The 16634-nt window shown below is 36.3% G+C and overlaps 1 protein-coding gene across 1 annotated transcript in view; it reads left to right on the top strand.

The window, feature by feature from the left end:
- The window catches only part of ERBB2IP (erbb2 interacting protein), a gene marked incomplete at its 5' end in the record, with an annotated part of 44428 nt that overhangs the window by 7687 nt on the left and 20107 nt on the right, over positions 1 to 16634 (top strand). The window contains 11 exon segments of the mRNA XM_010150947.1: positions 5731 to 5794; positions 7132 to 7206; positions 8493 to 8637; positions 9064 to 9136; positions 10193 to 10322; positions 10663 to 10778; positions 11826 to 11895; positions 12901 to 13000; positions 14968 to 15089; positions 15628 to 15798; positions 16591 to 16634. The exon segment at positions 16591 to 16634 is cut by the window's right edge and continues 16 nt beyond it. Coding sequence (XP_010149249.1) covers positions 5731 to 5794; positions 7132 to 7206; positions 8493 to 8637; positions 9064 to 9136; positions 10193 to 10322; positions 10663 to 10778; positions 11826 to 11895; positions 12901 to 13000; positions 14968 to 15089; positions 15628 to 15798; positions 16591 to 16634 — 1110 coding nt within the window.

Genomic DNA, 16634 nt, shown 5'->3' with positions numbered 1-16634 from the left:
CTTGGCTGTTCCTGCCGTCTCTGTGGCTAAAGCAATACTCTGAATTTTCTGACTTGGACCCTGGATGTCTAAGTGGGTTAACAGAGGTGTGAAAGGTCAGTGAAGACTGAAACAGAGATCCCAGAGATGCCATGTGAATAAGCAGCTGTAGAGTCCTGAATGTGTTGTGATGTGCTGTAAAAGGCATCCTCCTCTGGCAACATAAACTGGTAAAGAAAGTCACTGGTTTTGGTGGATGTAAGACATTTTGGTGGAGAAGAGGAGGAGCCAACAACTGAATATTCACTCTGACCAGCCCATATGCTAGCAGAGACTTGCATGCAATAGAGTGAATTGTCAGCCCTTCAAATACAACAGCCAGTTTTCCTCAGTGACTGTAGCTAATTAATGTTCCGTTGGAATTCCATTTTTGCATGCCTAGGTATTGTACTGTGTCTGCTCCAGATACCAGAACTCGAGTATAGCATCAAAAAGTGAATTTAAATCTTCGAAGTGTGAAGCATTCTACTCATTCATGCGATAGAAATGCTCTTGATCCTCCTTTCCTCTTCCTGCTTTCACTAATTTTCAGTAGAAAAAAAATCAGAGGACATGTAATTTGGGGTAGTAGCTCTGTAAATTAAGTTACTCCCAGCTGAGGAACAGTAGCTATAATTAAAACTTATAGCTATTACAGATTTTGTTTATAAAATTACTCTGACCTTAATTGCCATAATTAACACTAATAGCATGAATTACATGTGATATTTTAAAAAGAGTAGTTTACAGAGATCTCTGTAGTGGTAACAGACATTTAAACAAATGCTGTAATGTATTCAAGCCAAACACAACTTCTGTTGAAGTTGCTGTGAATTTTTTTGTTGGAATTCAGTGTTTTCAGGGTTTCACCCTTGCTGGACAACTAAACAGCTGCTGTCATGAAGAAGTTCTCTGCAGCACCTCCATAATGATCTACATTACATGCTGAGATGCCACCTTTATTATTCTCTTCTGATACTCCTGTGATTCAGTGAAGGGAGATTAAAGTTATTGAGACTACTTTTTTCTTTCCTTTTAAACCATATTAACATGCATTTTGCTACAGTGAGGCACTGAAAACATGCATTGTTTATGTATGAGGCACACTGGGCAGAAAGAATTCTTTGTGGTGTCCATAGTATGCAAGAGGGGAATCTGCCTTTCAGGATAATACAACTGTGCAGCAGTTGACCTGGCCAACAAAGGCATCCATGGCCTGGCTTTAACTATTTGGTTAGAACAGAAGCTGATGTGAAATTTGAATTTACACAGTTTTCCCAAACTGTCTGTGTTTTAAAAGGAACATGCTGTACAGCTTTGAACACTGTAGAAAATCCAAAGGCTTTTTTTTTTTTTTTTTAAGCTAATAAGGTATAGCAGTACCTGCTAATATTTTTGTTACGGAATACAACTATTTTTTCTTGTGTCCCTGTCACTCACCTTTTTAATATTTTCATACTTAGAGCAAATTCCTTTGTATTTGTAATGAGAATTGCATTTGGATACACTTCTACAAAATCATCTAGCCCTCTTGCTGAATTAAACATGCACGTAATTTTTAACACTAAAGCATAAAGCACTAGGAAGACGGTTAATCAAAATGGGTAATTAATGCCAACACACTAAATCAACCTTGCTTTGTGCCAAATGCATCATTTTGCTTGGAGCCTATTCACAGCCAGAGACTGCAAAACTGACAGTATTATAATGCAAACCAGCTCAGTAAAAATATTTCTACTGAAAGGAGAGAAAAGCACACTGACTATTTTAATCATTTCTCTGATAAGTAGCTGAAATTTGGGCTTCTGTCTGTTGCCTGTCAATAAAAAGGAGTAACCTTTTTGGGAACAAGCAAGTTATTCGAGAGTGTAATTACAGTGATTCAGGGCCCAATCTTGCTATCACACACACCTTTTGAATTGTGTGCTACTTGAAGCAAGCTGTATTATTAACCTTACTGGACCCGACTATTTACAACATCAGATTCTGAAGCATAATTTAGTGATACCTTAGTGTTAGATTGATTTGACAGCAAGTTCAATAACATGAATGGTGAAACAGATTTTTTGGTTTATGGAACAGGTTACATGGTGCCATGACAAAAACAGGAATATGTGGAACTCGGTGATCTAGATATTTCTTTGTTTCCATTCTTCTGTTCATTTTCCTTTAGTTTTGAATTTTGCTGTTACTTTAGCATTATTGGAAGCTTTGTTTGCATTTTGTCTGAATGCTTTATAATGCATTTTGTCGAATGCGTCTTGTCAGTTGCTCTATAAACAATACAGAAAGGTATTTGTCATATATAGCTGAAAGTGCTGTAGGTAAGGCACGCAGTGGGGAAGGGGAAGCAAACAACTGACGGCCTAGTTTTGCAAACACATTTGCGTATGCTTTAACATTGAGTGGATATGTTGGCTCAATTACATACATTTTGTCAAGGTAAAAAAAAAAAAAAAAAGACCCCAAATCAGTGAAGTTACTTTGTTATACTGTGTATGTTGCATAACATTAATTTTGCAGTTACTTGAGAGAGATTTGCAAATGTTTGCTCTGGTTCCAAATGGTAAGACCAGGACCCATGATGAAAAACTAACAGTAATTTTCTTTTATTTCTGTTTAGTAAGATGGTGAAGATTAAGGCATGAATGAGAACTTTGGGTTGGCTTAGCCTAGCAGGACAGAAGGGGAAGAGAGCACCTAGATCTTGTGGTGGGCCAGAGTGGAATTTGTGTACCTAGGGTAATTTGGCAGCAGGGAGGAGGGGAGGTTTATTGCTTACGTTCTGTGAATCTCATGTAAGCTGTGTGAACAGCTTGACCTTAGGGTTGAATGGCATACAGGAGGAAGGGGGGGGGGGTGGTGGAAAAATCACTTGAACCTTGGAATATGATGGCCTGGGGCATTGCTTTTTGTGAGTGTGTATGTGTGTGTTGTGTTTTTTTGTTTGGGGTTTTGGTTTGGGATTTTTAATAAAGAAGAGTTCATGTTGAACTGAAAGAAAAAATTCCAATTCAAGCTGCAGCAAAACAACCAGTCCAACTTTGTTTCAATTCAGCCTCATAAAAATTCACTTATATCAGATAAAACATTTTTTCATTTTGTTGGTGATACCTGGGGGTTTTTTCCTTCACTTTTAAAATTTGCATTTATTTCTAAGCTGAAAATTCAGTTCAAATAAAAATTAAGGCACTACCTTAAAACTGTTGAAAAGACTATAAAAATGTTAAAATAGCTACTTAAAGAAAATCATTTATTGCAACTAATGTATCAAATTTAGTCCCACATAACTCTGAATATCCCTTAATCTACTTTTTGAGGCTGAAATTTAGATCATTAGTGTATTTTTGGACAACTCTGTATAGTAGCCCACAGTCTAGTTAACATAGCTTGAAAGCAGGAAAAATGAAAAATCTTTTTAAATTTAAACCATCCGTAAAAGTACACTATGGTGTTGCCTATGAAGTTTTGCAAGTTGCAGAATGATGTATTAGATCCTTTAAGTGAGTTGTCAGCTCTGCAGGGAGATGCTTTGGGGTAAGTTTGTTAGCCACATGTGGCACTATAATTGGTATTGGGCATGGTCTCCTAAAGCACTGAGAAATTCGGCATATGTCGTATTTCAGAGGGACTTAGATAATTTGTGTTAGAATTGGAAAAAGAGTTTTAGCGGTTGGCTTACTGATAATCATCTGGTTCATGAGCTGTGACAAAAATTGCTCAGAAACTTCTGGAAGTAGCCTTTTCATATTTTTTTTTCTTTTCCTCCTTTGAGGCAATGGGAATTCGAGTTAAAGGCTTTCCCCTAAAGCGGGTGGATACTACGTGTGCAGTGCAAAAAGTGGCTTCTGCTTTTGTCTTGATCATGTCTTTAATTATGCTAAATTCCTAGTTTGTCCCCACATAATTACTATAATGTAATGAAAATCAAATCTGTAGACAAATGTTGAGTGTAATGGTTTTTTGAGATTATTTAATGAATAATACCAAGAATCACATTAACTTAACTTTCAGTAATTAAGGTATTTTTCAACAGAATGTAACTGTTGAAGTGTATGTTCATAACTGCAATGTTTTGTGTGCATGAAGGACAACTGAAACTTTGAAAAGCTGCATAGTATCTTGTGCTCATGCAGATATTTTTTAAGATCTTAGTGTTCCTATGCATGTTCTGATATATATATATACACGAAGACTGTAACTGTTAGAAGCTCTTGTATTTAGTTTTTCCATAATCTTACTGTATGTACACATGGTTTATATTTGAAAGTGTTAGATATTATTAATTGTTCTATTGAAATCTAATAATAAAGACAAAACATGATGTCACTTGTGGGATTCACAGCCCCTTTGAAAATAGTTTTAGCTAGCCCTGCTGTTTACTGGAGTAGTGATTGTATAGACCACCATGTGCAGTGTTAGATAATCTCTGTGGTGTGCCCAAAGTAAACTTTAAATTGAAGAAAAAATTTTGCCAAAGCACAGCTTGAAATTACGGATTTTACTTTACTTCAATCACTGATTTAATCTTTGCCTGAAGTTGGCTTAAAGAGTATTGATGTGTCACAAAATCCAATTCAGTATTCTGATTTGTTGTAGGACTAGATAAAATAATTAGGATTCCATACCATATCATATTGAATCAATTTTGTCATCAGCCTAGAGAGGGAGAACGGTGATGTTGGTTACTGTGATTCAACAGTGGTCTTTTCTGGTTCAGCGGCTTATTAGGCAATGGTCTGTCTTTGGGAGGCAATCATGTAGTCAACCAGTCTTTGACTGCTGAGAAGACTTACTGTGACTATAGGTGAACAGCTGAAGCAGTGAGGAGTAACTCCATGTTGTGGTTTAGCCCCACTCAGCAACCACGTACTATACAGCTTCTCGCTTACCTCCCTCCTCCCCCTGTAGGATGGAGTAGAGAATGGGAGAAAAAAGAGAACTTATGGCTTGAGATAAGAACAGTCTAATAATTGAAAGTCAGTGAAATAATGATATTACTACTGCCATGTAATGAAAATACTACAACTACTAATGATAATTATATGTAATTAAAAAAAAAAGAAGGAAAACAAAATGATACGCCCACTCACTGCCAGCCAACCAATGCTCAGCCTGTCCCTGAGCAGCGATTCCTCTCCTGGTTAACTTCCCCAACTTATCTGCTGAGCATTACATTTGAAGGCAAGAAATGTCCCTGTGGTCAGTTTGGGTCAGCTGTCCTGGCTGTGCCCGTTCCCAACTACTTGTAGAGAAGAAGCTGGGAACACAAGACTGGTATCAGAAACCAAAAAAGTCCTTGGCTTGACATAAACATTCCTTAACAACAACTAAAAACATCAGTGTGTTATCAATGTTGTTGTCAGCACAAATCCAAAACACAGCCTCACTCTCGCCACCGTGAGGAAAATTACCTCTATGCCAACTAAAACCAGCACACCTCACCGAGTTACTCTTTATCACAAAGATTGCTCTAATGGTTTTAGTTTTTGTAAACTGATCTGTGAATAAGTTGCAGCGTACACTTTGTGTGATAGCATGATCATTAGTATGTGCCTGGTTGAACAGTGTGTGAAAATTTGACCTATCACTCCAGTTACAGAGCAACGTCACTACTTCAGACTGAGTAGAATACTTGCGTGAATACAGGAAGATTGGATGTCACTGGTATTTTCTTAAATCTAATTCCTTATTAATCCCCTTCCTGTGCAGAACCATGTCCAGACTGACTCAGCTGGAGAGACTGGACTTGGGAAGTAATGAATTCACAGAAGTGGTGAGTTTTGCCTTAGTAGCAGAGCTTTGTATCTTTTATAAATCCCTTTAATCTATTTTTAATCAATATGGAAATGTAAACCTCAGTTTAAGTGTTCTGCTGCTGAGCACTGTGCCTCATACTACCTTATGGAACTAAAAATGATGTACATATTTTGATGAATACAAGTATTTTTTTTCTCATTTTGAAAATAGCACTCTGTGGTATAGTGTGTTTATTGTACTAGTAAAAGATTCATGGCAATATGTTTTGAATTATAAATGTAATTGTTTGGCTTACAATAAATGCTAAATACTGGTTATCATGTATTTAATGTTGCAAGTTCTGTATAAGCTGTGCATTGCCTGCTTCTATTATTGGCTCCAAACTGTTTAGATCCAAGGGAAACTATATTAATTTTAAATTTGAATATTGTTGAAAATAGTATTTATGGTTGAGTTGCTCACATTTTTCTGTTGGCATCGATCGACTTGTTTACTGTTCATGATCTCACAGATAAATACCTCTTGTATTTACAATCATTTAACATCTCTCTCCTTCTGTAAGTACTTTCCTGGATAAAAGGAATGGAAATAGAAGCATAGTGGAACATACTGACCTGCCATACAATAAAGTCAAGCTTTGTGTGCCACCAGTAGATCATGCAGAGCTGAACACTTGCCTAGTTGTATGGTTTGGCATGTAGGGAAGCGTATTTGAGGAGTTGTTAATTAGTATTAATGCATTCCTAGATGTTGCCATTGCTGCCATGTTCTCATTATAGGATAGGTACTCATGTAGGAGCCTTAAACTCAAGTGCCCAGGCCCCCATTAAGCCATAACAGCCAGGAACTAAGTATAGGCAGCAAAGTTACCTGTTTGGGTATATTTTTTGCTGATTGCTTCATCTCGCACAGCCTTTTAGCTACAAGAGTCAGCTACTGGTAACTTACTTAATGAAGTTCTTCTTGGTAAAAGCACAAGAAAGTTTCAGACTGCTTGTTTTTGGATAAAGATCTGTCTGAAAGGTAGCCTGCAGATAAAATTTTATCTTGGAAAATGAATTACCATTCATTCAGCAATCAGGACTGTAACTTACGCAGGACTGCTGTGTGTTTGCAGTATAACAAAGCTGAGTTCTGTGTTTAACTGAACTGAAAACCCAACACTTTCTGTAAGGATTATTTAGTGCTGTGATCAAGTTCTTAAGCTTTCTGTGTATCTAGTTATGTATTTACATTTCAGAATGTGAATTATGTGGGGTTTCTTCAAAGACCCAGTGTATCAAGTGTATATTACTTGTTTTTGCCTTTCACTAATTTCTGTATGAAGTTTTTAAAAATGCCTTCCCTTTGCAGCCTGAAGTACTTGAACAACTGAGTGGGTTAAAGGAATTTTGGATGGATGGTAACAGACTAACAGTTATTCCAGGGGTAAGTCCTTTTACTGTTAAACATTTAGCATTTTAATTTACAGTGGTATTTGATTTGTCAGCCATCGTGTATGTTGAAATTGCTATATAATTTTTATGCTACTTAGAGCCAAAAGGCTAAATGCCATTTAAGTTCTTGACTAGTCACTTAGAAATTGTCACTGATTATGAGAGTTGGGTACATAGCTTTTCTTTCATTGAAAGTTATATACCTCCTATAAAATTATGTTCCAATTCAGGAAAAGGGTAAAAATCCAAGATCAAATCCTGCATCAAATTTAGGGTAGACTGGCCCTTCCAAAAAGGGATTATTTTGTGTTAGCTAGCAGAATTCACAGGATAAGTATGTTGTGTGAATTTTTACTGGTCACTGCTGTAAAGCAAGCAGTGCCTGTTCAGGTGCTGTGTATACAGGGAGCATAGCCAGTTCCTGCGAAAATGTTCTGTTGACTTTGTCTGTATTCCTGACATCTCTCAGAAGTACATGGTGTCCAAGCTGACCTATTATTGCAGTACTTGTGAACCTGAGCTTATGTTCTAGTAAAAGAGTATTTGGAATTTGGGAAGCAGATGATCTGTTTTCAGGCTTAAAATCCCTAGCAGTCTTCTGACAGGAGGCTTTCTTGCCTCATCAGTAGTCTTCTCTGTCTTTCCTCACTTCAGCTAGTTCTTCCTTGAAATGTTGAGTGGCTGTATTAAACTTTTCTACTTTACACTACAAGTAAAACTGTATCTGTGAAAGTGACTCCATCTTCCCTGGAGATTTTAGTAGTGTGCTCAAATCTCCAAGCTTATTCTTGGTTCATATGGTAAGGTAAGGCAAGCTTGTATTTTGGCTTGTTTCCTCAGTTTAGTACAATTAGATATCCATTGTTGTTGATTTTGAGGTTAAGAAAGATGCAGTTTTACAAAAAAAGGCAAGAATTAAGCATTAAAATACCTGATGGGAGGCTAATTATGTCTTTATGTTACCTGTGTCTGTCTGAAGTCTGTTTTAAAGCTTCAGTTACTTGACTCATGGTAACTGTCAAACCATTGAATTTGCAGCAGACTGATGTTAGAGAGACCCGTGTGTGTCTGTGGTAAAACATCAATCGTGGGTATCTGCACAAAATATTTCATTACAATGCTTAGATATTTTGCATAAAATTCAATTTCAGCACTATAAATAGGTTTTCTTTTTTCCTCTGGCATTACACTTGAGAGACAGTTTGTTGTCCAATCTGCTGGGTTGTTTTTGCTGAAATTGTTCCTTCTAGAATACATTGGGTTTTTTCTTGCTTTTAGTTCATAGGCACTTTGAAACAACTGACCTACTTGGATGTTTCTAAAAACAACATTGAAGTAGTTGAAGAAGGTATTTCGGGTTGCGAAAGCCTGCAAGACCTACTGTTATCCAGTAATGCACTTCAGCAACTGCCAGAGTCTATTGGTTTGTATTTTTAGTTAATTCATGTTCTTGAAAGCTTATAGTTTAGACACAGAACACTTGAAAATAGACAAATGGCATTAGATCTAAGTTTCAGTTGATTAGAAGTGCCAACTTTGGATAATGCTGTAATGTGTAGCTGAATAACAAATATATTTGTTTTGGAGCATTATTGACTTTATACAGTAGTTTGTAAATGATGACATTTTTTCCTCTCCTCCTCTTCCCTGCTATGTCTGGAACACGGTAAACTGGCAAACAAGTTCTGTAAGCTCCTCTGCTTATTTTCTTACATATATAGCACTACAGGCATGCCAGGAAATACAGATGTGGTTGCTTGCCCGTAGTTCCACCCCTCCTAATTTAAAATCAAAACTGTTGCTTAATGAACTGAAATGTCCATTTTATTTACCTGCTCATTTATTACAGGTTCCCTGAAGAAGGTAACAACACTTAAAATTGATGAAAACCAGTTAATTTATTTGCCAGACTCCATAGGAGGGTAGGTATTTCACCTGAGTAGAAGATTGAATTGCCTTTCTGCATACTTCATTGTGGCCATGGCTACTCTTTTTGTACAACTACTTGAATGAATTTCTTCTACACATTAATGTCTTAATAAAATTGAAGGCAAGTGCTACAGTAGCTTACATCTAGTTCGTTTTTTATTACTGAGTATCAAAAGACATGTTCCTCACTAATACAGCCACCAGTCTATAAAAGAAAAATTGAATATGAAAGAAAACGAGATGCTTAAAAAGGTGGTCAGCTGCCTGAAACTGGCTTTTGGGAGTAACATATCTGTGTCTGTCCTAAATACTGCAAATGAGTGAACCACTATCAAAAAGTTTGGAAAAAGGTAATATGAAGACACACATTTATTGGGTTTTTTTACATTATAAGAATTTTCACCTGTTCATCAGCAGGTTTTTTAATGTATAATTTGGTGTTTGGCAATTTAATTAAAAACTCACAAACAGCAAAAATAATTGGTTCAGAATTAAGGGCTATACAAATGAAAGGTATTTCTTCCAATTTCTTTTCTCCTATTATAAGTAATGTAGGTTATCTTTTGTTGTCAGAATTTACAAAATACTGCACTGCCAGATTCTTAGGTTCACCGTCTAACTCTTGAAATTCTTTTCTTGTTTGGAGGCTGCACTCCTCTTTGGCTATGGCCTGTCCCATTCTGAATGTTTTTGGTACCTTGCACTAGCACATTTTCACATAGTGCGCAAACATTTGATGTTGCTGACCTCTGTGTTTTCAGTGAATGTACTCCTATGAGGACAGTGTAATGGAGATTTAAAAAAAAACAACAACAAAACACCACAACCAAGAAGCAAAACAAAACAAAAAAAACCCCACCAAAACCACATTTTAGGCAATTTGTAAAGGATTTTTCTTGAATTTTAATTCCTTGTGTTTGAGTTTTATTTTTAATTACATTAGAAATTTGTAGTTAATAGTGGTATTAACTTCTTTCATACTTCCAAGTATTCAATTAATGTTGAATTAATTAACCTGTATAGAGGAGTAATTTTTTTTTTTTTTTTAGGTTAATATCAGTAGAAGAGCTGGACTGTAGTTTCAATGAGATTGAAACGTTGCCTTCGTCTGTTGGGCAGCTCTCTAATATAAGGACATTTGCTGCAGATCATAACTTCTTAACACAGCTGCCATCAGAGGTACGTATTGCAAAAACGTGAAACTAATTTTTATTGTATTTTAAACTAGATTCTCTCTACAAGTTTTGGATAACAAGCTAATAATTCCTGAGTAGATTTCTTTGTGTGTGTTTTTAAAGGAGGATATATACAAATATATAAGTTTTCAAACAAATTCTAGTTCTTTTTAAGAAGAAGTAGAAACATTGCTAGTGTATTCAGACTAAAAGAAGGTTCAATTTCTAAGAGTCATTATACTTTACAGGCAAAGATAGCTGTAATACTAATTGTTTAAAACCAATTAAAATTTGCATGTTTGGAGTTTTGAAGGTGAAATAATTCTTCGGTTTTTTTTTTTCAGATTGGAAACTGGAAGCATGCAACAGTGTTGTTTCTGCATTCTAATAAGCTTGAATTTCTCCCTGAAGAAATGGGTGATATGCAGAAATTAAAAGTCATCAATCTGAGTGACAACAGGTTTGTGAATGCATTTATTCAGTGGTAGTGGTATAAAATTCAGTAATAATACAGAGGTATTGTTACGAATATTTTATGCTATCTTTCCAAATCAAACACACAGGTTAAGTTGACTGAGATGCCTGTCTTTATTATTGTTTTATTCTGGATCTTGCAGTTCCACTGTATTGAACTGTCTTTATTTTAATGACTTGGCACATGCACTGAAGCACAGCTTCAGTACATTTATGATTGTTAGCATGTGTTTTTCTGAGGAATTAATTCAGTTATTTTCATAAAACTCTTGATTCTTAGTTACAAGTTAATTGCTTCCTATGCTGCTTATGGAGGACACGAAACAGTATCACAGTATAGCATAAAATACTTGAGTATGCTGGGGAAGGGGGGAAATTGACGTGTTTTATTAAAGCTGGTCATTAAAAACTGACAAAACGTTTCTCTTTTGGGAATAGCCAATTTTTAGCATTGAAATATGTTGGGAGATGTAAGTCTGATCTCTCTCTGCTATTGTGCCAACCCAGGTTCTCTGTACTGAGTCTATAGTTTGATTTGTCCATTAATGCTAGAGCTTCCATTATCCAGGGCAACTCCTTTCCCACCCATGTATTTTGGGAAAAACCCCCACAATATTCAGGTGTAGCACTTTTTTCTTAATTCGTGTGCATTTATATTAAAAGATAAAATTATGAGGATTCAGATTGATTAACTCAATTTAATAGTCTTCAAAGTTGTATTCAAGTCACTGAACTGAGTTAAATTTAAGTTACATTGTCACTTTTTTTAAGCTGCTAAACTGGGCAGAAATGTGGTTTTTTTTGTTTCCTTGGTTTTTTGGTGGGGTTTGTTTGTTTTTTGTTTGGTTGCTTTTTAATTCCAGGCATAGCTTTAAATCTTAATTAAATGCTGTTGTCTTTCAAATGTCAGTTATTCATTTAAATCTATATGTAAATGTTCTTTTTAAACATTTTTACAAGCAAATGCAGGATTGTTTCTTAACCATATTAATAGTATTGATAAATGTACTTAAATTCTTATTGTAATTTACAGACTGAAGAATTTGCCATTTACCTTTACAAAACTGCAACAGCTCACTGCTATGTGGCTATCAGACAATCAGGTGAGTTTTTTAAAAATTAAAAATAGAATATTTTTTACTTTGTTCCTAGTGGAATTGACAAGTACAGAGCCATCTGTTAAACAGTGAGACCTACTGCTGTGTGTATACATCTAACTTCCTTGACATTACTGTGTTGGTTCTCCAGCAGTAAACAACACTAAGCCTACCTGTCTTTGGAGACTTCTGTACTTCTAGCGACGTTCTGTGCTTTTAGGAAATGCAATTTAACAGATGTTGGGTTTTTATGGGTGTTCTGTTTTTTCTTAATTCAGGCTTGTTTACACAGGAGAGTTACTGCTAGATAAGCTAGTACTTGAAGGTGTTAGCATGCTGTTTCCACACTACACCACTGGGGCAATTTACCATGCTTTTTTTGGAGGTAGATTTCCTGCCACCTCTTTGAACCCTGTGACTGTCTGAGGTTCAAGCTATTCGGGAGTAACTCATGTGTGTGTGGATTGTATTTTTGCAGTGTATTGAAGCTCTCTGTACTATGTGGATTTCCTGAATGGCATTAAGGTGTACAGGGCTGCCAGAAATGTAGAATAACGAAAGCACTTCTACTAATACAGTCATTTCAACAGTCCCCTGCCCTTTTGTGTTAGGGGTGGGGAATATTCAGTCCGGTGCCAATATGAAAAACCGAGTACAAAAATTTTCTTGTTATGTGACTGTCTGCAGCTTTGAGTGGCCAAATTTTTCTGTGTGTTCCAGATCAGATGCTTTGGGATAGTAATATGTCCTAGCATGAAACTGGGTTATTTTTTGAATATCCAGTGTTAGCTTTTCTTTAAAAGCTGTTACTGAGTTTCAGTTTTCAGTGAAAGCCAGTCTTCAATCAAAGACAGACTTGTTAACAACTTCATTTTGTGAAAATTATTCAGAGGAGGTTTAATACGAGGCAGAGTGGTCTTCAGAGTACTGGGACAGGCATGCTGTCTGATATGTAAATATTTTTTTTTATGTGTATATTTTCATAATATCCTTCTTTCATTTGCTTTCTAGTCTAAACCACTTATCCCTCTTCAAAAAGAAGTTGACCCTGACACACAGAAAACAGTGCTTACTAATTACATGTTCCCTCAGCAACCAAGAACGGAGGATGGTAAGAATTTCTCACATATGGCCAGAATGCTCACTTTTGAAAATAATAATGGGATGACTGTCCAGCTAATATGATTTTCATTAGGTAACACTTAATTAAACTGAAGTAAACCTGTCAGTGACGAAGAGTGCTATCTGAAGAATGAGAACAGTAACAGTGTCATCTACATATTGCTAAATTTTAAGTGAAACTGTTTCAGTGAGGGAGGTGAGGAATGGACAGGCAGGATCACATTCGCAGTGGTTGCCAATTCCTAGTGTGACACCCTGTTTCATTCTGGCAGAGTTTTAATGGCTTGGGGTGAAATTCTCCTTGGCAAGTGTCTGCTTCAGACTGACTATTTTAACAGAATGCTACACAAAACATTTACTCCATTACTGAGTACATATTTTTGGAAAAGTACATAGCATCCTGTGTTTTATTTTAAAAGAAAAATTGGTCCAGGGAAAAAGCATTTTGCTCACATTTAGTCTGAACTGTTTTATAAAATGTTAGACGCAAAATATAAAGACCTTGCCAGGAAGTTATTTCTGCACTCCTATGAAATAGGAAAGTAAGTCACATTCCATCTCTTTATTTCTCCACTTTCTTTCCACTGCTGGCAAAAGGAAGAAGCTTGTGCTACTTTAACAGAAATAGAGGAGGGCACATATCAATGGAAATAATTGAAAACTGGCAAGTGACAAGATTTGCTGTTCCATGGCACGAGTGTCTAGTGTGCTGAGAGGGGAACGATCAAAAACACCAGCAAAACCAGTAAACTGTGCATCATTTTTAGTGCCTTCTAATGCAGATAATGCATTTGCAGTAACTGATAGAATGTAAAAATTGTAAAATCATTTGGAGATTCAGTGAAGTTCAAGAGTGTTCCTAAATGCATTCTCTCCATCTGTTACCAAGGTGTTTGTTTCTGTAGACAAGGAAAGGGCTGCTTGTTTGGCTTGAGTTGACAGAATACCTGTCTCTTAGGTGTTTCTTCCAAATGGAAGGTTTAAAGTTCAGTAGATAACGTATTTAAAAATAATTTTTTAAAAAAATTCTTTGTCAAGTTTTGTTTTTGGTCAAGAACACTTTCAGTGGTAGCGAAGTCTATCAGAATATTTTGAGATGTGTTAAATTGTAAGTTTACCCAGTGAACAGAGGGTAACAAATATTCTAATGCACTTGCTGAGCCCTAGACTTAAGTATTTTTCTATTTCAGATATCAAAGTAGATAATATATATACACGGTCTTGGCTTTGCTAGTGAAGGTTATGCATTTGCTGGAGTGGTGGTGACAGATTTATTAGACTGTTTGGCGTGCTGAGGTAGAACCTGGCTGATGTAACACAGGGCATGGAGACATGCTAGAATAAGATACAGTGAGCACCCAAAATATTTTTTTATCATGTGTAAAATTAAGCAAGAAATACTTCATAAAGCTCCTGTCATTTGTATAACTTCTGAAAAATCCTTTGCTTACCTTAAGGTTTCGATGATTTTGTTTTTCAGAATTAGTAATAATGCAGATTTTTGTCACTAAGGAAGTTTTTAAAAATGTCATTAAATTAAGTGGGGTGAATGCTCTTGCACATGCCTAATGAGACCACCTCACTGAAGTCAGGCTATATAAATCTATATATGTATAATTTACGTTTATATATAAACATATTTTGGAACTTATATATGAATAAAAATACTTTGCAGTGGGGTTCTAATGAAAATTTTCATGTGTGAGTGTTAAGGCTAGTGTACAAGTGTGTTTATGAAGTTTTTTACTTTACAGGTAGGGATTCTACTACTATGAAAACACAGCCAAGTTCGTAAAGCAGGGGCAGTGCAGCTAGTTTTCAATTAACAGTGCTTCTAGTCTCTTACCCTTAAGAATGCATACAAAAGCACACCAATCACATTTGAGGAAAGTGAGAAAAAGAAGATTTTTGTTTTGCCTATCGTATCCTATACTTATGAGTCCCTTTTTTTTTTAGTTATGTTCATATCTGACAATGAAAGTTTCAATCCATCTCTGTGGGAGGAGCAACGGAAACAACGTGCTCAGGTGGCCTTTGAGTGTGATGAAGACAAAGATGAGAGAGAGGCACCGCCTCGGGTTAGTATTGTATTTATTTTTTTAATATTTGTTGTTTCCACTGCTGTTATCCGCACCTCTGAATCCCACCCTTTTCATTACTTTGGCTGTAGGTTTCTCTGGGCTGAAGAAATCAAGTCTTCATCTATTAGTTAACAGGCTGAGACACTGTGGGTGTGGGGTTCTCTTTTTGGCCAGATCGTTTGAAGCGGAGCACAAAAGAAAAACTCTCAGCTGATGTAAGGCAACGTAGGGTATAACTAGGAGACTACCTAACTGTTTTTTTTGGAAAGAATGATTAATCCTGATTTTTCTTTAAGTAAATTACAGGTGTCATAATTCTTCCTGCTTGCAATCTGTGGTTTTGAGGAGGGGAAGTGATTCATGATCTTTCTGGGTTTTATAAACTTAAGCCTGCATCCATCCAGGTAGCCTTGAACAGCAAAGTGGAGATTCTAGGTTGATCAGTGTTTTGTCCTAATTCGTTGTCTGTTTAAAGCTGATGTTTTAATTATGACATTTAAATAAATGTAGAATAATATTGCTTTTTGTCATACAGGAAGGCAACCTGAAGAGATATCCAACTCCATATCCTGATGAACTGAAGAATATGGTCAAAACAGTCCAGACAATTGTACATAGGCTGAAGGATGAAGAATCTACTGAAGATATTGCTAAGGAGTCAAAACGAGAAGGCCAGACAGTTTCAGTAAAAGATGTGGGGGTAAAGGTTAGCAATAATATTCTCTCCTGACTTTGGAAGAACTTCCAAAGATCTAGAGCATCACTGATTACTTTTAATTCTCTTCTTACTTCCCGCTAAGGCTTTAGTAAGAAAAATTGTCAGACGCAAGAACAGAACTTAGCTATTCACCATCTAATGAAGTCTGTAATAAATGTCTTTTTTGCAGTAGCAATTTTCCTCTGATGCTGAGAACAAGGAAAATTACTTTGATTCTCAGGCGAATACGACCTATGGATGTGTTAAGGAGCTGGCTTCTTCAGTTCCTGGAGACTGACATCTTTGTCATCTTCTGATCCTCTTTTATCCACTAGACCTTACAGTGAAACTCAGGGTCATCTCTAAGGATCTTAACCGCTGCCCTTGTGACTGGAAGTTTTACATGATAAGCTGGGAAGGCAATCATAGCGAGTTGGTACAGGAGTCTCTTTTAACAGCTTGATGTGGCACGATAGGTGATGGAACTACTCTTTTTGGTGCCGACATGCCTCGTTGTATAGATATTATTGGCCTTTTACTTACTTAACTGGAAATTTAATGGTACAAATTGACCCGCATAGTGAGGAGAGTCAAACTGATTGGCAAAGGGTAGGGACTGTACCTCAGTAATCTGTAGAGATTTCTCTGCATTTGATACCTGGTGCATTTCATACCAGATAACTTCGAAGTTTGTATTTTCCATTTCATACTTCCCCAAAATATATGAAGTTAACTATAAATATAATGTGTTACTGAAAACCTTTCAGGATGTTTTTTCTGCTAATGTTCTTAATCCTGTAGACCTCAGAAATTTCTTCAATAAAGAACAAAGCAGATGAGAGAAA

This window comes from Eurypyga helias, unplaced genomic scaffold (assembly GCF_000690775.1).
Source record: "Eurypyga helias isolate BGI_N326 unplaced genomic scaffold, ASM69077v1 scaffold7164, whole genome shotgun sequence".
NCBI lineage: Eukaryota > Metazoa > Chordata > Aves > Eurypygiformes > Eurypygidae > Eurypyga > Eurypyga helias.
This window is presented reverse-complemented; position numbering and strand designations above follow the sequence as displayed.